This window comes from Acanthochromis polyacanthus, chromosome 17, assembly GCF_021347895.1.
Source record: "Acanthochromis polyacanthus isolate Apoly-LR-REF ecotype Palm Island chromosome 17, KAUST_Apoly_ChrSc, whole genome shotgun sequence".
Lineage (NCBI taxonomy): Eukaryota > Metazoa > Chordata > Actinopteri > Pomacentridae > Acanthochromis > Acanthochromis polyacanthus.
In genome coordinates, this window is record NC_067129.1 from 13,884,699 (window position 1) to 13,905,417 (window position 20,719).

General features: G+C 42.6%; 1 protein-coding gene across 1 annotated transcript in view; it reads left to right on the plus strand.

Moving 5' to 3' along the window:
- Positions 1-668: 668 nt before the first annotated feature.
- ephb4a (eph receptor B4a) overlaps positions 669-20,719 on the plus strand; it is a 42,530-nt gene continuing 22,479 nt past the window's right edge. The window contains exon 1 of the mRNA XM_022190572.2: positions 669-1,643. Coding sequence (XP_022046264.1) covers positions 1,565-1,643 — 79 coding nt within the window. The 5' untranslated portion in view covers positions 669-1,564. The remainder of the gene's footprint in view (positions 1,644-20,719) is intronic.

Sequence of the window (20,719 nt, forward strand, 5' to 3'; positions counted from 1 at the left end):
AGTTTACATGTTCTCCCTGTGCATGTGTTTGTTTTCTCTGGGTTCTTCAGTTTCCTCCCACAGTCCAAAAACATTCTGAGGTTATTTGGTGATTCTAAATTATCTGTAAGTTTGAATGCGAGAGTGATTGTTTGTCTGTATGTGTAGCCCTGTAACAGACTGGCGACCTGGGTGTATATCATATTAAATGATAAATACTACATATAAATATGCTATGTGACAAAAATACTATAAAACCATAAATAGTATAAAATACCACAAATCCAAGTACTAATCTATGTAGTATAAAATATTGTAAAGCACTGAATACTGCAATTATACATATGTGGTATCTAACATACAATGATATATATAACTATATTCATCACCCTAGTTTAGTATTTGACCTGTTTTGTGCATTTCTTTGGCACTTTAATTTACATGAGATAAGTAATAGTCAGCTGTGAGGCCAGTAGACACAGTGTGAGTGTATATATCCTCGAACATCAACGGGGTAATTTTGAGGTAGCAAAGCCACATGTAACAACATTCAACAGATGCTGTAATTCCTTTTTCACTACTTTTCAACCCGCTGGCAGTGTGTTTTATTTTGAAGGTGCTCCCCGGATGCGCTGCGCCTCGTCCTGCGCTCTTGACGCGGCTGTTATGGGAACAGTGGGCGGAGCTTGCTGCTGCCATTCGACTCCGGGTTTGATGCGGTGGTGGAGTCCTCGGTGACCAGCTTACTGTAGCCAGTCCTCCCAGCTACTTTAGCGCACAACTTTTAATATCAGCTGTGCGTCGAGTCCGCAGACTTCTCCAGTGCGCAAATTAGACGTTTTTCCTCAGTTTCAGCCTCATCCTGCCTCTGAAACCAGGCCAAGCTAGACCTGTCGCGCAACATCCCCACCACCTTTTGTGGATTTTTTCCCCCCTCCTGCAGCCAAACAGTCTGGTGCTTAGAAGGAATTAAAAACACATAGGGGGGAAATCAAAGCGCACTTTGCCGGATTGTTTAGCGAGCATGGCGAGAAGATGTGGAAGAAGGTGTGAAGCCGCTGATGATGAGGATTATTCCTAACAGACGTGCAGTGAGGTACCCTGGTTGCGGATTCCGGCTGCTCGGTCATCGACCTGAGGGGGAGATTTTTGGGGAGAAGTCGTGTGGAGCACAAAGAGCGCATTAAAGCCCGACTCCCAAGTTTTTACGCATGCATCTGCTGTGCGCACTGACAGGACCGAGGTGTTAGAGCAGCTCCAGCACTCTGCTTTTGTTTAGAACTTGTTTTCTCCTCCAGACTTCCAGCACAACACAAAAGTTGGACAAGTTTCCAGTGTGGAGGGAACAAACGCGCTTTGAATCCACCACCATCTGATTAACCGCATGTAGCCACCGTGCGTATTTTCTCTGCTGCGGTGTTTTGAACACAGTGTGAGGCTTTTTTTTCCTGAGCTCAAGTCCACTTTAAATGCGGACTGGTTTGCGGTCAGTGAGTGCAGAGCCGAGCTGTCAGTCGAGTGGCTGTCAGTGCCACTTGGTTTGTAACCCAAGTCCAGCCATCTCCAACCACGTACCACCAACACCATGGAGCTGATATACACAAGCATCGTCCTGCTGGGCTGCATCTTCCTGGACTGGACTCCTCTGGGTGCTGCAGAGGAAGGTGAGTCTAGATTTTAATTTTTTTTTCTCTCAGATTCTGCTTGGACTTGTTTTCTGGCTGCATGTACTCCAATTAGTGTTGCATCCTGTTCCTAACCAAAAGTAAGTGCAGGAAAACCTCAAGATGTTTTAAAAGCATGCAATGAAAACACAACGCCAGACTTCAATCTCAGTGGAATAATCAGAAATATGGATGGAACCACAACCTCACTAATTAGAATCACTGATGCACAGCATTCATCTTAATTCAATATGAAAATGTTCATGGATGATGCTTCTTTTTTTTTTTTACTTCCTTCATCTTACTGTGGGTTGAATATTGGTTTGTGTCTCCAGAAAGTCCATTCCTAAGACCAACTCCCTATTAGTTTTCACTTTCAAGTCATCAAAGGGTTCCTTTCCTGTTTCCTGGGGGACCATTAACCAGCTTACCCTAAAATCAATACTAAAACATTCAGTGCATAGAGCCTAATACAGGCCTGGTGTGATTTCAGCGGGTTATTGCAGAAAGCTGCAGGAGGCTTTTTAACTTTCACATTAAGCTCTGAAGTAAAGAAGAAAAAAAAACATCCAACACTTTGCATCAGATATGTAATCTGAAACATAATTTATATTCATTTCTGGCGGCAGACTTGACATTAACAAGCAAATTGTCCTGGATCGGCTTTGTGGACCCTGGAGGGAGAAATAAAAGAGTCTGAAATTATCTGTCATAATGTTAAAGAAAATGACGGTTTCCAACAGTCGGGTTTCGCAAGCGAGTAGAGCTCAACATCATCAGCATAACAACGGGGGCAGCGTGTGGATAATTTGCCTAATGCAAGGGTGGAGGAGCGAGTGTCAGCGAGCCACACCGAGAAACCAGACGCCTGGGTGTTTATTTACTATTTCTAATCTTCTTACACGTCTGTCTTTTTTGTGTGTGCGCGCCACTAATAGTGAAGTTTCAGTGCTGCGAAGTGAAGTGAAAACTGATTCAAGTGCTGCTGAAACATCTTGCAAAAAAAGAACACCTTTGATAGAAAATGGTCTTTGGCAATAATAGGCCCGTGTTTACTGAGGATCAAAGGATCACAACTGGGTTTCTTTAAGAGCTGTTGAACTGCAGGGTTTTTAAAAGTAGCGTGCTGCTGTGTAGGCTGCATGCTGCTGCTCACCTGTGAGGACTGCTCTTTATTATTCGCCTTTGTGCTTTTTCTGGTGGCTACTGTTTATAGCAGCCAACAGTGGGTGGAAATTTGTAACGAGTACACAACTGTTTAAAAGGGATGTTGCTGCTCTCTTAGCATGTTTTTTTTTAGGCTTTTTTCCCTCGTGAGAAGAGGAATTGACATCCGTTTTTTGCAGTGCCGGGATTTCAGGATGTCAGACTTTCAGTACACAATTCTCATGGCTAAAAGCAGCATTGTTCTGATACCTGTAGAAAACTGGTTGTTGGTTTGTTTATTCTGTGTTTGTCTCTTTTGCTATATAAATTACACTCTAAATGCAAGTCTAAGGACATGGAGAGTTTGTAGCCATAACGCATACATTGACATAAAACTAAAAGTTGACAGAACAGCCATTTCTCTGTCATTTCCCGACATGATCTCCTACATGAGGTGGGTGTTTTGCCCTTAAAAAAATAAATTTGCTACGACAACAATGAGAACTTGTAACAATGAAACTTTTCCAATCAGAAGTAGTTGTAAACAGGAACACAACGAACACGCATGGCTTCACATATTCTGTGGCAGGAACACAAATCTGTCAGTTGCGTCTGTTTTCAGGCCTCAAACCTTTCTTCTCACGGAGACTTGGGGTTTTGCTGTTCTGCATGGATGTGGAGTACATGTGACGCCACCCGCGGCTTGGATCGGATTTGCCTCTTGTGCTTACACGCCCAATAAAGTGACATGTTAAACTACCACAGCTACTGAGGATCCCAGTTCTTGCGGGAGCGACTTTGTTGACTTTGTATTTTGAGCGAGAACTTTGGGATTTTCCCAAACACTTCATTTTGGCCGGAGTTTTGTGGGAGTCAGGAATCAGGCCATTAATAGGGCTGCAGTTTCTTCTCCAGCTGGGGCTGCACCATTTTGCAGCTGAGGACCTGACCTCTGGCTCAACTCTCAATTTTTCGTTCCTCTGTCTTCTTCTTAGGGATTTAGGATACTTGACCTCAGATCTTTCCGTGGGAGATGAGGTCCCATTGGTTTCTCTCTTTTTTTGGTGGCAGAAATTATTGATGACACCCTCAGATTGAAAACTGTGAATAGTCTCAGTAGGCTTGGCTCGGGTTCACCTTCCTCTGATGTTTACAAGCTGCTGGTTCCAAACAGGTGCAGCTCCGACACGACGAGGAGAACAGGCGGGAGACGAGGGGTCGTAGCGCCTCGTCGACCGACTCTAGAACATCTGTGTCTTGCCAAGTGCGAACAAGATGTCTGGTTTTCTGTGTCTTGGGTAATGGGCCCTCTCCTCTGCCAGCACGCTCTGGATCATCCACCCCCCGCTTGTTCTCCACCTAGTAGGGAATTCTGTAATGAACTGATGGGAGGGCAGATGAAGCTCATAGCTGCCAAATCTCTCCTCCTTTTCCAACTAAAGGATAAATGACTCACTTACACACACCACTTGCTTGTTCAGCGCGTGGATCCCTCTTCCTTCTGTCTCTATGAAGATTAAAACACAGACCTCTTGATCAGATAATTACTTTGGCTGGAAATTCATAACATGCTTTGGCTGGAAACTTGTATCGAGGACACACATACAGTAGAAATAAACACTATCTCTGCTTCGGCCTGCATGTATACAAATGCACGGAAATGAAAAAACATAAGCTTTTTAACCAATATTAATATTTCTCCCTTAGAACATCTTCATAAATGCAACCATAATGATTCCTTATCCTCCCACACACACACTCAACCTATAAAGTGCCCATTTTGTCGTTCTCTCAGCCCCTCTTTATTCCTCGCACATACAGTTTCTCTCTTTTAGCGATGGCAAGATGCAGCCGGTGACAAAAAGCGCTGCAGTCTTCTCCACCTGTTCAGGTCCACAGCTTTAACGATACCAGCGCCGTTATCGGAGGCGATCTGTTCTATCTAATATACGGAGCTTGAAGGCATTTTTGGGGGCGAGTGCCACCGAATCATCTGAGGTGTAACAGGTTTGTAGACAGCCATTCCTAATGTCGCTTCATACATTTATCTAGAGCAGATTTTCACCAAGCAATCACAAAATTGGAAGGGAAAAAAAATGCAAATGAATGTGTTTCCATCTGCTGCTATACTGCTGCAGTTCTCCATTCAAGTGGTATTAAAGTGTGCTAAATTAAACTTAATCTTCAAACAGATGAAGAAAAATGTGCAGTTTAGGTTTATTTTATGTATTAGTGGTCCATGCATAGTCTCTGTTCACCGTCGTTTTTAGTTTCAGCAGCAAATCACATGCAAAAGTTGCACTTTTCCACCTCAGTCGAGCATAAAAACCCTCTTTGTTATTCATGTTTCCGACATTTGAAATGCGCTTAATGAAATGCACATGAGCTTTTGGATGGATGTGTTTGTGCTATTTGACCGTAGATCAGTTCTGGTGGAGACACGGCTCAGACCCCGAAGTCGATGAACTCTGCTGTCAATGCTTTAGCTGAAAGACTCGTACAAACTGCGCGCAGTTTAAAATTCTAAATCCATCTTTCTCGACGGCAATATGGATTTTTTACTGCAGCTGCAACTTCCTGCTATTTACAAGTCATCTATCGGCATAGTATGCAACAGCTGCCGTAGTGATTTGTTTGGCTGAGGCCTGTTTTCTTGCTGGGTTTAAAGACACAGACAGGACTTTTTAGACTGTAGCGATGGGAGGAGGAGTGAAGTGTCATCCTGTCCCTCGCAAACTTTACGCACCCGCAGTGGCTTGTTCCGTGCTGCTCCCTTTCTCTCAACCCAAACAAAAGAGGCGACATTAACATCTTTTTGTTTGGCACCAGAAAAGCTACACGTGCGCTCTCTTTTCTGAACAGTGAGCTCACACAGCCAGAAACTGGTGGAGCAGAAGCCAAACAAGAGTAATGAGACATCTGAGTAGTAAATTCAGATTTCAAATAGAGTCACATGATTTAAACCTCTGAACTCCAAAACTGGAGTTTAAAAGGCATGCTGTCTTTAGAAAAATTGCTCAAATGACACCATTTATCAGAAGCAGAGACTATAAAAACACCAAGAACCATTAGATTTTCAACTTTCTGACAGGCCCTGAACTGCTGATCTGTGGCATGCTGTTCCAGTGGGAGACTTTGCCAAATCTAAGCTTACAATGATCACATTTCAAAATGACTTTGTGCTATGTATCTCAAATTTTAAAAATCATCAAAAATAAGCCTTTTCTTCTCGCCTCATTCAGTGAAAATCTAATTACTCTGCGCTCCCCTGCACCACTGTGAAGCCATTAGTGGCTCAGCAGTGACCAACGGTCTTGTGACAAAAAAATCAGGGAGTCTTCAGTTTAAACGTGGATAAACTGCATGCAGAGCAGATAGGAGACAAGTACTGAAACAAATTAACAATGTAATTAAGTAATAAAGCATCTACAGTACGCAGATCCATATTATTTTTCTAGTGTTGCAAACAACTGTGAAAGATGCTGATGCCTTTTTTTCAATTTTAGGGCTGCAGCTAACGAAGCCTCCAGTAATCGTCTGAGCACGATCCGCGTTTAGATACAGCTGTATAGTAAACGCTGACATCTGCGCTTACGATAGATCGCGGATGTCCGCGCTGCATCGTGCATACATAATATACGCAGGATGCAGCGCCGATGTCCGTCTGTGTTCCACGCTCCGGTCGGATGGTGATTTCTGTTGCATTGCGCGCTCACTTCCGCTTTTGATGACGTATCGTGCTCAGACGATTACTCGAGGCTTCGTTAGCTGCAGCCCTACAAATATTTAAAGAAATTCAACAATTTTTTTTTGATGATTTGTGGATTTTAATTATGCTATACGCCACAAAAGATATTTTTGAGTTTTGTCTACTGCTAGCCATGGTTGTGCTGTTTCCATGGAGGTGCTAGACTTCATACTGCATTGAAAAATGAGCTCACAGTCAGTAAAAATGTTGTAGTAAAAAAAAAAAAAAAAACACCCAGAAACTGCTTGGGGTTCAGAGCTTGAAACCATCTTGTAAATAAAAGCCTCACAGTAATTCATGATCTCAGATATGTCATTATTTAAGGTTATATTTGAAGCAGCTGTCAGGTAATAATAGGGTTGAAACAGCAACAGAGGCCAACATTACATCAGTAGTTTGTTGAAACACGCACCAGTTGCTGAGATGCAGCTAAACAACATGTAACAGCCTGAGACATTATTGGACCAAATTCTTGTTGAACAGTTAAGGCACTAAAATGTCAAAATACTGGCTGTAATAAATAAAAAAATAAAAATGCATTGCATAAATGTCACAAAAGGACTCCATAGACTCTTGTGTGTAACATGGTGATGTGTAGTTAACTCAGACATCTTGCTGAAATGAACTTTTTTGGAACTGTTGCTGGACAAAGCAGCCCCAAATGGTATCTGGTCAACAGTGTGTGAGTAAAGAAATCACCCACAACATGTGGTCCATCACCAACATGTTCCAGGTGGAGCTCGCGTGGAATGCAGGCATGCAGACATAAATTCTTGTGGAATTTCAACTTTGCAGACTCATTATCTGCTGGTAGTAGACCCCCTTTGGTCAGAAGATAAGACCGAGGGCTGCCCTCTGAAAACTCTCAAAAAAGCAGGCCCTTCTCTCATTTTTTATTCCATCAGTCTTCTGTTTATTCTATAACCTCCCGACTCCTTCGCAGCACAACTAGCGCGATGAATAGCATAATGCTGCTCAGCCTAAACTAAACCTCACTAAGTGTCACCAATGCAGAAAGGATGTTTTTATCTAAGAGGCCTTACTTCAGCCCCAATCCCTGCTTTCACAGACATGTACCCTTTTCTTTTGCTACTCTTTCCACGTCCTCTGTCTCCTTGATGTTTGACTGGTGCTATGCTGTTTTCTCTTGCTGACTGTCTCCCCTGCCGTGGAAATGTGGATCGTTTCCCAGAAATCCTTTTAAATGGAACCGATTTTTATAAGAAAGGGATTTGCATTTAAAGCAACCTCCCCCCTCTCTGAAAGCCTGTAGCCCATCATCCTCAGTACCTCAATCCGATGATTAGCTTCCTCAAGAGTTAAACAGGCATCCGAGTGCCACAAGTACTCTCAGTCCGTGTCTCTCCCTCGCTCTTCCTTTTCTCCCCCTGCTCTCAGAGAAGGATGCATATGGCAGCTGGGAGTTGCAGGTGGATGATAGTCGAGCTCGGTGAGAGGATACACCCCCGGCCCATACATCCATGTCAGGCATTCACTTTGGAGGGTCAGTCTGTCCTCCACCCACATGCTACTCTCGGAGAGTGGGACACAATGGGGACAGGCTGCATCGGAGAGGGAATGAGGCCACAGCCTATCAGCCATAAGCACCAAGGAGAATGGCACTTTTAGAGGGATGGGGAAGGGGGGGGGGGTGTTCTCTTTGAAGTGAATCAAGGAGAGATGGGGAGACTGGCATGAGTCAACGAAATAGAAAGAGCAAGTGCAGAGAGGGCAAGGAGGGTGTGAGCATGTGCAAGTCTGCACAGCGCATAATGAGCAAAGTATGTATTCTGCCTATTTGCATTCTCTATCCCTACACACCTGGGGCCAGATGTGTGAGATACATGCGATGGGCTGATTGTGTGATTATAATAAAGAGATTAAAAAGGCCTTTAATTAGGAGGCAACAACAGAGGGGGATCTGTTTATCTCAGGTCCATCTTCCTCATTTATCTTGCACCCTAATCACAGCTGGATTTTTTTTGAGGCACGCCGAGCATTGTGTGACAAAATAAATCCTTTGTGAGACATTTGTGTGTGCCATTGTTGCACGATGTCTTGTGATGTTTTTTATTTTTTGTCGCCACATTCAAAAATAGAATGAAATCTTGAAGGCGAAGCGGCAACATGAGGCTGCTGAGACGTCTGAGGCTGCATGTGCAAGAATTGATTAAAAAAAAGCAACCTTGATGTAAAAATTTCCCCGCTTGAAGCTCGCGCCATCAGTAGACTCGATTCGATTCGAGTCTGGGATATTTTCCTTCCTGCGTCATAGGTTGACCTACATCTGGTGTTTGATATGGTCGTTTTAAGCTAAAATGCAATCCGCTTGGTTTCGACGTCAACCTACAGGAACACGTGCGCGTATGCCGCTACCTTCATCCGTGCACACATCTAGAGTGAGTCTCCCAGGGCCTGCTTTCATATACCGCTCTGAACCAAGTGGGCTCTGCTATATACAGCATAACAGAGACGTTCCTGTGCGCTAGCTGCCCTCCTACAGCTCTCACACAGCTAGGAGCTTTAAGAGGGAGTCATGCTCCAAAATGGAGCGGGTCAGTTGAGTTAAAGAAGTATTCAACACTTTTTTTTTGCCAGCGTGGTATCTTGGTATTTTATTTTTTTAAGGGGCGCTGCACAGAAAATGTGCTTTCACTTTTTGCCACATATTCGTACGTGTCACAGTTGCTTGAATAGTAACTGGCTGCTGTCTCCGCTCAACCATATTCAATCACTGCATTGAACTGTATTATTAAAGTCTGTCTTTTTTTCGTAAGACTGGATAAAAGTATGGTTTTGAAATCCAAACAGTTTGTAAACTACTGAATCCGCCCCCCGCTGGAAGCATAGTATGGCTGGCTGAGGAAGCAAAATGATGCTCTTTGTACTCGAGCAAATGGCTTCACATCCGACAATGAGTTTATCTTTATTCTGGATATGTCGGTCACCGCCGCAGAAGCGCCCAATTGCAGGCTTGTAGGAGCAACGCGCAGGCTGATGAAGAGAATTGGCTCTCAGTGTGTCTGTTGTCGGCTGAATGTGAAAAAGTGCGATGTGTCGCAATGAAAGAGAAAAATTCTCGCAAAGAGTCTGTACCCTTGTATCTTTACTTAGATGTGTCAATCCTTAGATGGTTTATTTAGCTGGAGTCTGCACTGTTAGCTTCAAGCTGTCCACCTCCCACAGCAGATTAGTCACTGAAAGCTGTGGGGCTTTTTTTTTTTTACTTTTTTTTTGCAATTTTTTTATTATTTCATTTTTCCCCTAAAATGAATTGTAGATTCTGCTTTGAAAAAAAACTGTTTTAAGTACAGCAATAGACATTTTTGGGGCTCATGAAGAGTTTGTCAGAGGCATCACAGCAGTAGACGGAGCTGTGTGGGTTTTTCATCAAGCCAGATTTTAAATAATATAGGTCACCCGTTATATATTATTTTACAGGAGTTCACATTTCCGTGCTTTTATTTTGGCTTTTGACTTTTTTATTTCTTGCTGCAAATCTTTTTAGCTCTCTGAATAGCATGAATCTTAATCTTTTGTAGTCACGACTAAGAGGCACCAAACACAATCATGCTAATAATTAATCTATAATTATCTAACTGGAAAGCTATCGGGCCTAATTATTGGAAGACAAAGCCAACTCAGAGGTGGCAGAGTTCCCCGCTGGTTAGGGAGATCATCCCAGATTTGAGCTCTGCGTGACTCCAAAGTGTCCACCCTGCAGGGGAGCCAGTCGATGAGTGACCCAGACCCCAGCCTCCCTGACAGCCAAAGACAAGAGGATGAATATCCTCTTCAAAGACTGAGAAAGGGTTTGATGACAAGCACATAACCTGCACTTTCCCACATTGCTTCTGTCAGCTCTCCAGCTTTTCAGACTATTAGCTGCCTTCAAGCCCTCTATAAAGAAAATAGCATAACTTGAGGCTTGCTGATTTGTAGAGAGCAGTTTTGACTAAAGTGTGATAACATGTGATCCCTGCCAGGTATAACGCCATGAAGTGTCGTTTTAAACGTGTTAGACCTGGATTTCCTTTATGAGGATGATAAAAAAAAAAACATGAATTGACAGCTTTCCATCTTAGTAATGTGAGTGTGAAGCCTTTCCCAGACGATAAGTGATCTTTATATTTTCTGTTATATAACAAGCAGACAATGTGTCTGTTTGCTTTTGAACGTGGAAATGTGCTGCTTCTCTCTGCCAGCTCTGATCACAGGATTTAGACACTGATGTAGACGAGTACATCAGCCAGCTGATCAATCAATGAGGAGTTCTCCAATGTAAACACCGTCTCTAAGTGAATGAGTTTAGCTCATTTTTGCTTCAGCTCTACAGTTGTGCAGACCGTAACGCTTCACAGCATCTAACAAAGTTGAACCTTTTACCAGAAGCATACCTGTGAAGACCGTCAAAACAGAAAAAGACCAAATTGTACAGGACTAAAGTGCTAAAATGTACTATGGCTTTCAGTCCTGTGGCATCAAGGTCTTTGAAAAGGAAAAAAAAAATCACACATTCTTAGGCTAAGAAAAGATTACCGCATGAGTTCAGCGACTGAAAGATGTGGCACGCTCACAAAAACCGGGCATTCCTTCTCTCATCATGTTGGCATTTTTGTCATTGATCAGTAAGATAATGTGTCAGAATGGATGTTTCTGTAATTCACTTTGGCCCCTTCAGTATCACTCTATACACAATGCCATACTGGAGCTAGAATCTTCTACCAAGGCTGATGCTCTATCTCACAATTTAAAGAAAAAAAAGTGACCCAGATTTGCACGAGAATCCCCGTGCCTGTGCTGCACCTCTCTACCAACTTCCATGAAATTCTTGCCTGGTAGTTTTTTTGCATAATCCTTGTGACTGATAGACAAACTCAGTTCTCGTCTTGGCAGAGGAATTACCTCCTCACGGTTGTATGCTTTCACCAACCAGACCAGCTGCAGTTTACATCCATGTTTGTCCAGACTCCTGTAATCTACTGTACGTGTTTAAGTTCACTGAGGGAAACAACATAAACAACAGAGGGACATTCCTTGCATGCATCCACATGCCTGGCAAATAAAGCGGACTCTGAAAAGGTTGCAGCCAGATAAACAATGCTTGAAATATGAATGTTGCTGCAAAGAAACCTCCAAATTCTAACATGTGGAGGCTTCACACTCATTTTCAACCCAGCAGTGTACAAGATCTATACGATCACCACAGTTTTAAGTTTGCCACCTAAGATTAGCGTTGTTCGGTAGTCTCACTCAACAAGTTTTGGCAACAAAATGCTCTATCTTGTTTGGATTCCTTTAAACAAATTTCAGTCATCTTAGGTGGAGCTAAGCAAAAGATCCAGCTTTAGTGTCCCCTCAAAATAGTGACAGGTGGAATTGTTTTTGGTGGAACATTTGCATGCAAGGCGCCAAGTGCTGTCATTTAAATGGATGAGCCACCAAATAAACAGCTAGCAGGGCAGCCTCACTGCACCAAATTCTAAAAAAAAAAAGAAAAAAAAAGCAGGCTGATATGAGCAGCCAATGACAGGCTTAAATCCACAATCTACATCTGGTGAGTCAGACTACCAAATCCAACCAAATGTGGAATATGGTCACAATCTCCCCTTCTGTTCCTGAGTTATGGTGTTAAATATTCGCCAGAAAAGTTACACAGAACACTGTAAAGTCACAGTGAAGTTGATCTACTGGATATAAAATGTTATTTAATTCGGTCAGACCTTTGTGTGAAATTTTGTCAGAATTCTTTGTATGAATTTGTGAGTTGTGGCCAAAATTTGAACCATTACATCCTCTACATTCAACTGGATGTTTGTGCCGGATTTAAAGCAATTCCCAGATGGCATTACTGAATTATTAAGAATGAGATATGTGGATAAAAAAACACAAAAACACAATTTGGCATTGACTTTTTGGCACCACAAAAGTGCAATAAAAAATGTTGGGCCACACTAATCAATACATATAACCTGGATTTCAATGAACCTCCCCTTGGAAAAATGCTGAATATGGGTGGATAAACACTGATGTCTCTGTATACTTGTTTAATTTTAGATTTTTGGGCACTAGTTTGGGAAGAACAATATGGCTTCTGATAATTGTCATCTGAGAATGTAAGCTAAATTAATTAATAGATAATGAAGAAAGGGAGCAAATGAGAGTGAATAATAAGAGAAGAAAGAAACGCGGTAGAGGAGAGTCAATAAATTGATTAGACTCGTGACAGAAAATGAGTTGCAGACAATTTTGATAACTGAACAGTTATTTTGCAGCCCATCTTTTTCTATGCAGAAAAAAAAATACTGCACAAATATCATTCAAAACAATTAATTAAAAACGTTCCGTAGTAAAATTAGTCACCAGGTTATAGTAGAAATAACCAATTTGAAGGTCTGCCTGAAAAACCGATAGATCACACAACACTCGTTTTCCTACTTTTTAGGTGTCATGTCAAGTGGTGTCTCTTTCCATCATGCACGGTGTTCTTTATTTGAAGGCAGCATGGCTTGTCAAAATGCAGAAGGTTTGGAGAGGTGCAGTATATCCTCCAAAATTTAATGATTTGATTTGGAGGGGGGAAAAAAAGAGCCTTTTTAAGTTCTCCTTTGTAATTCATTCTTCTTCTTATAGGGTTCAGTATCAGGAAGCCACCAGGGACCCGGTGTAGCCTGCAACAATGTTCTCCAGAAGCCTTTCGGTTTTTCACAGAGTTGGGTTATTTTTGAAGAGGGCTTGAGAAAGTGGTGCCCATAATTGGAAGTAGCAGGAGGTGAATTCTCTCAGTGGCAGATCAATATTCCAAAGAAGCTGAAATGCGCTGTAAAGCAAGGCAATTTACCCAATCACACTGTATGAGAGCAAGTCCGGGGCATTATGTGTTTAAAGCCTCAAGTTTTTAAATGTGTCTGCTGAGAAATGAATTCTACATGATTAACAATTTAACCAGAAAGAATGATTTTTTTTGCTTCCTTGCTTCCTACTGGGGATTCAATTCAAAAATCTTTAGCTTTTGCTTCTCCTTTACGATATTAGGCAGCTCCTGTTGTACAGATGTCCAACAGCAAAGACTTTCTACAATAACACTCTAATCCACTGTCAAGCAGGCGTAGAGGTCACTTCTCTGTAGATAATGCTCAATTTTCATCTCGTTTAGTTTCTGGGGGAAGACCTCATGTCTCTGATTTATGTTTGTCTGAGAGCAAAGGCCTGTTTGAGTTGAAGATGCACAAGTGCTGTTCAGCGGTTGACACACGGGTCAAAACTCATTACTCGCAGGCGGCAGTATAAAGCACACACAACCAAGTCCAGACCTCACATCCTCTTAACCTTAACCTCTCATTTCGTACCAGGGTCGAAACTTTTTATAATGCCTGTGATTAGAATATTTGCTTTGAACCCGTGTAATTTGAATAATGCCACAGTTTTCTCTTTCACTTTAATTAAAAGCGAATAGGAATGCGTCATAGGTGGATTCATTATCAGCGTTTGTTTTGTGCTCCGACACCGCAGAGGAGCTTTTGTTGGGATCCACAGATGAGTGCACATTTAACACTTAGCGAGAATTAAACTAGAAACCCAAACAGTGTGAGGGTTGCATTGAATTTATTATCCGCTGAGGCAGAGTAGTCCTTCTGATCTTTCACATGAGCTCTGAGACTGACCAGGAAAAACACATCTTCACCTGGAAATGATTAACAGGATGATTCCATCGAGTCAATCTCTGATGACCGTGTTAACTTTAGTCAAAACACTCGGAGGTCAGGTATCGCTGGCCAGAGAGCTGCACTGTGAAGCAGGATTAATGAGTTATCGAGGTATGTGGAGCTTGAAGATTGCAGCATCAGGAAGGTGTTTTTCTTTTAACCTACTGGATCTCCATAGTAGCTGCACAACTAACCTCATCTGGGGGAGGTTTTGTTTGGAGTTTGGGATTTAAATCGGCTGTAAGATGCTCCCCCCCCCCCCCCCCCCCCCCCAATTCTTTTCCTGGGATTCCCTAAAAGCGGTACAGATTCTCAGCTGAGCTACGTAATGTGTGCTGACCTTTTGTGCTGTAAATTAGTTGTATTGCCACAGGAACCAACATGCCCCCAATTGGAGTTCATATGTTTCGTGCTGAATTCTTGCCCAGTCCATTACCCTGCCGGTACTTCAGCTAATAGAACAAAGGTTAGAAAATTGGTTAGATTGTTTGTATATATTCAACAGTAGCATTATTTCACCTTTTTTATGGCCAAAAACTCAACAGATTTCCATGTAGCCTTTATTGTGGAGCAGTGTCAGACTTAATGCACTTGTTGAGTGTTGTGCTTAAACGAGTGGAAGTTTAAGAGCTCTAATGTGCAGCTGTCATGTTGGAAATAAAAAGCTGCACTGAGTGGTGAAATAAATATATTAACACACAATTATCAATTTCCTACCAGCATTCCTCTCTTGCATTATTCGCAGTAGCAGCGCTGTTTATTGTAATGCATTTTCGTATTCTTTGTAACTCTCTTTTCTGACATCCTGTTAGTCTTGACTGAAGTGTCCAGCACAGGATTTGTGCAGAAAAAGAGTCCATACATTTTCTGTAACACACAGCGCGTGAAGAAGAAAATCTATGTTTACAAATAAAGTTGATATCGGCCATCATGATATCTATTATCTGTAACTGAGGTTTTTGCCAAGCCAGCAAACACAAAGAAAGCCTCACTGTGTCAGATTGTTTTGTATCACACCCTGCTGGTCTAAAACCTCAGTGCTTTGGCTCAGTCAGTGTGATTCCCAGCACTGTTGATCTTCCTCGTAGCATCTTTGGTTTCTGTCCAGTATGAAGCTTCCTCTCTAACTAGGCCACATCCTGTCCTGGGACAGAAACCAACCGCAACACTTACTGATATGCGTCCTCACAGACAAGGAGGGAAAAGGGGTCAACCATTAACACCTCTTCTCGTCTCACCCTTGCTCCTTCCATCGTACTACTCGGTGACACGTACTTAGAGTAGGTGTGATGCTTCACACGTGCCCTCTGAGGCTTTTGTTTTACAGTAAGCATGGAGTGAAGCCGCTTGGCTGCTGTGCATGTGAATGATGTGTGTACCGGCGGCCGACACCCACCGAAACCAGGAGACAGGATGGGGACAGGAACTGCAGGAAGCTGAGGTCTAATCTCACCAGACATAACTCTGTCAAAGACACACAAACACGGTTCATACGCTTCCAGTGCATCATTTTCTAAACATTAATGTCCACGTGCACACGCTGAGCTACACTGAACAGCAGACACGTGAAGGAAAATCACCGGTTGATGACCTGTGTATATGCAGTATGTTCTTTCACCATGTGGCCAGTAATACCTTGAGTACAATCACTTGTACCTCCTCAGATTAACCAACCATAGAGATGACAGCAGTATCAATACTCTCATCTAAAGCCGGATTATTGGTTTGTCTGTGCTGCATGTCGGAGAAGTCGGACAGCGCCTTAAACCTCCTTCTCTTAACACCTTCCAGCTTTCTGTAACTTTCCAAAAGAACCAGCCTTGATTCACACCCACTTCACCGGCCAGCTGAATGGAGGTGAGAGAAGAGCCGGGCTTTGTGCTCCTCGTCCTGTCTTTGCTTATTTATTACTTAACAATGTGCGGCACTTCTCATGTGACCCACCTGATGCAACACTATCACTGTCCCCCTGAAGGGACCGTCTGAAAATGTGATCCACCATCTTCTTACATGACATCCACCCTCTCCATGAAGGCCAACTTCTCCCTCCGTCCTCCAGCGTGGAGGTTTTTTCGGAGCGACATTAAACACATTTTGTATCTGATGTGCTCAGACAGCATGTGTTAAGAACGAGTTCTGAGAAAGCATAAGCCGGCTCCTAATTCTTGGCGAGAAAGCAAATGAAAGCAGGTCCCAGAATGTTGAGTTATTGAAATATTGCTTTATTTTTTTAAATGGAGATGTCAAATGGACTAATGCTCTGGAGCATACGCATGTCTGATTTCAGGGTATTAGCTCTGCAAAATTGCATGTGCTCATAGTATTCCCTGATACACTTGAGAGACATTGCTGGAGGACATCAAGAAATTACTTTTACCAAGAAACAAGATAAATCTTCATATCAAAGAGAGGACAGCAGTTTACAGTCCCAAACCATCAAACATGCACTATCCAATGATATTCCTTTGCTTAGCAGGTTATTAGAATTCCGCTTGTGTGTGTTGTATTGATTAGAGCACTTTCTGGGGAAAACACCTGATAAGAAAAATGTTTTCTCTGCTTGTTTTTATCTCCAAATAATTAAGTTGCACAGTTATTACATGTAAATGTTAGGGAGATGTGATGATAAAAACCACTGAGTGTTGTCAAGTGGGGCCTAGTTATTTGAGATCCCAGGAGCAACCACTACCTAAATAAAAGCTTTAAGCAGACCAATGAAAAGTTAAAATGAGAAACATTATAAGTTAACCACATGATTATGCTTATGCTTGATGCAAGAATGATTTTAATAGGCTGATATATATTCTGAAAATGATGATTGCTATAGAAGAGAATGATTTAAAATGAGTTATTTGATCATGGTAAGAAGAATGATTCAAAACTAAATGAGTTTTGAATTGAAGTAATCTGTGCTGTTCTGAGCTGTATGCAGGCAGGAAAGAGAGAAGCAGAAGTCTCTTCAGAAATGAGGAACTTGGAGTTTCCACAGGATGACAGGATGGGCTCAGGCCTACATTGTCATGACAACTGAAGTGTGTGTAACAAGTGGATGTGTTAACAAAAAAGATTGAAAGAATGATGTATGTGTAATAGGAAGAAGGTTGTGTCTTAAACCTATGAATTAATCACCTGGGCATACCTACTAGTTAGAATTGTGTGTAGAAATGTGTATGTGCTAAGCTGAAGTCACGCTAGGGTATAAAACCCAGAGTCAGAGACACTGAATTCGGAGTTCTCCCCCGGAGGGGGGAGATGCTGCTCGTCGGAGCTGCAAGGGAGCTGCCGGAGAGCATTGCAAAAGTTCTGAAGAGTCGACACCTGACCTTTCGCCCAAGAGACGTGAAGACAACGCAGGACTAAGGCTGCAGAGTTCTTTGAGGATGTCGTTGGAAGCAAAGTTGTTCTAACTTTGTTCAAAAGAAGAAGACCACACTCTGCCAGACGGAGAGTCCTGAGAGGTCTACAGTTATCCAAAGAGATGAAGAGAAGACAGCACCTACGACATCCAGAGAGGCACAGGAGGCAACAGCAGAGGGCTGCTCCACTCCAGGGGCTGGAGGACCCAGTGACCCACCACAGCCTGGTGAGACGGGGGCTTTCCACCACCACCACCCAACTGAGAAGACAGCTGAGATGCCTGCACTTGTGTTCCAGCTGCTACTAAAGATAACTGCCAGACCAACGATTGGCTTTCGGGACCTCTCCACTCCCCCTGCCTAGGAAGAACACCCTCCGCCCACAAAGAAGACTTCGTACCGAGTCTACTGGTCGATCGAGTGGCTCTCCCAGATGCTGGTCAAGACTGGGTAAAACAGCGGTGGCCATGCTGTTCACTCTCTCTCCTAAATTTACTAATTAGAGAAGATTCTTAGGTACGCTCAGCTTAGTTTAGTTTAGTTAGAAATAATCAGAAATAATTAAATTGTTTAATCATGAATTAATGCTGTGCCCCTGCTAATAATTGCTTAATAAAACGCTATATTGCATTTAAAGAGAAGTCTAATGAAATTATTAAGATTCACCTATTCTGCATAGTGGTAAAAAGTTAAGTTGATTGTGTGCATTAAATCTAATGGTTCTTAAAGGTTACTTTAATCCAACTAGTTATTTAAACATTACCCCTGAGGTTAGTTTTCCAAACCTCTAAAACGAACCTAGGAATATCAACAAGTGCCACAGTTTTAAGAGGAAAGCTGTCGTTAACAAACGTGGTCAATAAATCAATTCTACTACTTAGGAGGGCTGCTTAGTAAGAGAGTATTTATTGGAGTAAGAGGGGTAAGACGTTTGGAAGAAGACAGTTAGGACCTAGGCGAGTATTCCTCGACACCAGCTTAATTATTCTGCTGAAACCTGTTAGGTGGAATACTAATAGGCAGATAGAATCTAACCCTTTAAACGGAGAGCTGGTCCTGATTTAACCTGAGGCAAGGGTTAAGGAAGGCTATACTGACCGACAGTGTGCAGTAAAGCTCGTATTCGTGTTGGCCAGCCTAGATACTGAGCAGAGTAGCTCAGTGAATGTAGCCGTAATATTTGTAAAACACACCGATAAGCCCATCTCATTTTTGTGCATTTGTCATATGTAAACCCCAAATCTTCTGACATCTCATCCCCTTCGAACATTCTTCTTTTTCATTATCCCCGTTCTTCCCCTCCGTCTCCATTCCTCTAGGTGTGTGAGGGTAATTGGCTCTCTGTTTCTTTAATTAAAATGGGGTCTAATTGTAGCTGAAGCAGGGCAAATGTTCATAGGCCTGTAATTTCCCTATCACACTCCAGCGCCACGGAGAAAGTGGAAAATAGGGAGGGACAGGGCATGCAGGGAAGGAATTAGCGTACAAGTCGAGAATAGTGAATGTTATTAAAAATAAAGGGGGGATTCACATTAAGTGGATGCTGCTGAATTTGAGGCCGCTTGTTTAAAACCTGAAAACAGCTGTGTTGAAAATGATGTTGTTTTTCTGCATAGCTCCCCTTTGTAAAAAATACAGGGTTAAGTTTTCAAAAGAAAACCGTGTACAACACCCTCTATTGTTGTCTCCCCTTCACACAGAAAACCTGATACCTCAACCTTAATAAGTTTCGCCTGTGTTTTTCTCATACATGGCTTATAAAATAAAGAACTGCACCATGCTAAGACTGATATCTCAGCCCTCCTACTTCAGACTCACCTCTCAGTTTCTCCACTCGAGAAAAATTGGCTAATTTCTACTTGTAATAATCACCCATAGTCATAATTCCAAGGCTCAGCATTACTGCCAGCGCCAGTATCAGTTTAGACTTCTCTGGTGTCTCTCCTAATGTAGACAATTGTCCTGTAATTACTGTACAGTTGTTTGTTTTGGGTGTTAAATATGGCCAGATGACGAATTTTCATTGTTCTTACATTTTTCTAGCACTCGGGGCAATTTTCCGGCGGTGGGTGGCCGCCGCTCCAGAAAGAATGTAGGGGAAAAGCCGGCTTCCTCTAACAGAGTTTAAGACTGTATCTGCTTGAGCGAAAGGCAAGGCCGTGCAAGCACATAATAGGAGCACTCACCATCTCATAGAAACACTCACGCTCACGCATCCTGTCTCATAAACCTTAATGATAGGGCAGCGATAAACAGTGATTACCATGCCTCGGGGGGTGGGGTGTTTCTTTTTCACTCCTTCAAAAGTAAGAAATTAGAAAAAGGAATCGCCATATGGGGCAACACGGGCAGGTGTGCGTATTAAAAGGCGGAGACGGGGCACGTGCACGGCGAAGCCTAGGCGTGATGAAAGTGTTTTTCAAATTATGCCGGAGTGAACTGGAGGTAGACTAAATGTGGGGAAAGCACCGGCCTGAACTTTGTCACCCAATTATCCTCCTCATCCACCTCTCTCCTGTTTTTCTCTGCTCTCTGCGGACTTTTTTCTCCTCTTTATCGCCTCAGATTGTTAGCTGCGAGGTTGTTGGGCTTCTGCAGTTTTCAGGTAGAAGAGGTTGGAAAGCACAGATGTTTGTGTTTCTTTTAAAAAGGAGCTTTCACCCAGAGAGTAAAATGGGAGAAGCCGCTGATTAGAGTGGCGTGCATCACGTACCTCTGCGTGTGATGCAGCGACAGACCTGCTGCATATGCAACCCTGTCGATTACTGATTCCATGTCACTGCTTTTTATATGCATTGAAGCAGGTCACCCAGATGATGGGAACGAGGAAATGACACTGAGGTGGAACGCAGCAAGAAAGATTTAAGCCATTCGGCAGTGAGAGAGGAGAATGAATTCTGTGTTTGTATTAAATTAGGAGCGGAAATGTGATCAGCGGTGGGCGTGATTGTATTGGTCATTAAAATCATGATGGGAAAATTAAAGGATAGAGAGTCGGATATTTATGGATGGCACTGTACATAAGAAACGTGTTTTCTCCCTATTAATTATTTTCTATTAAAATGCATTTGTGCTACATTTATGCATATTTATTTAAGCGCAACAGAGTGCGATATATGC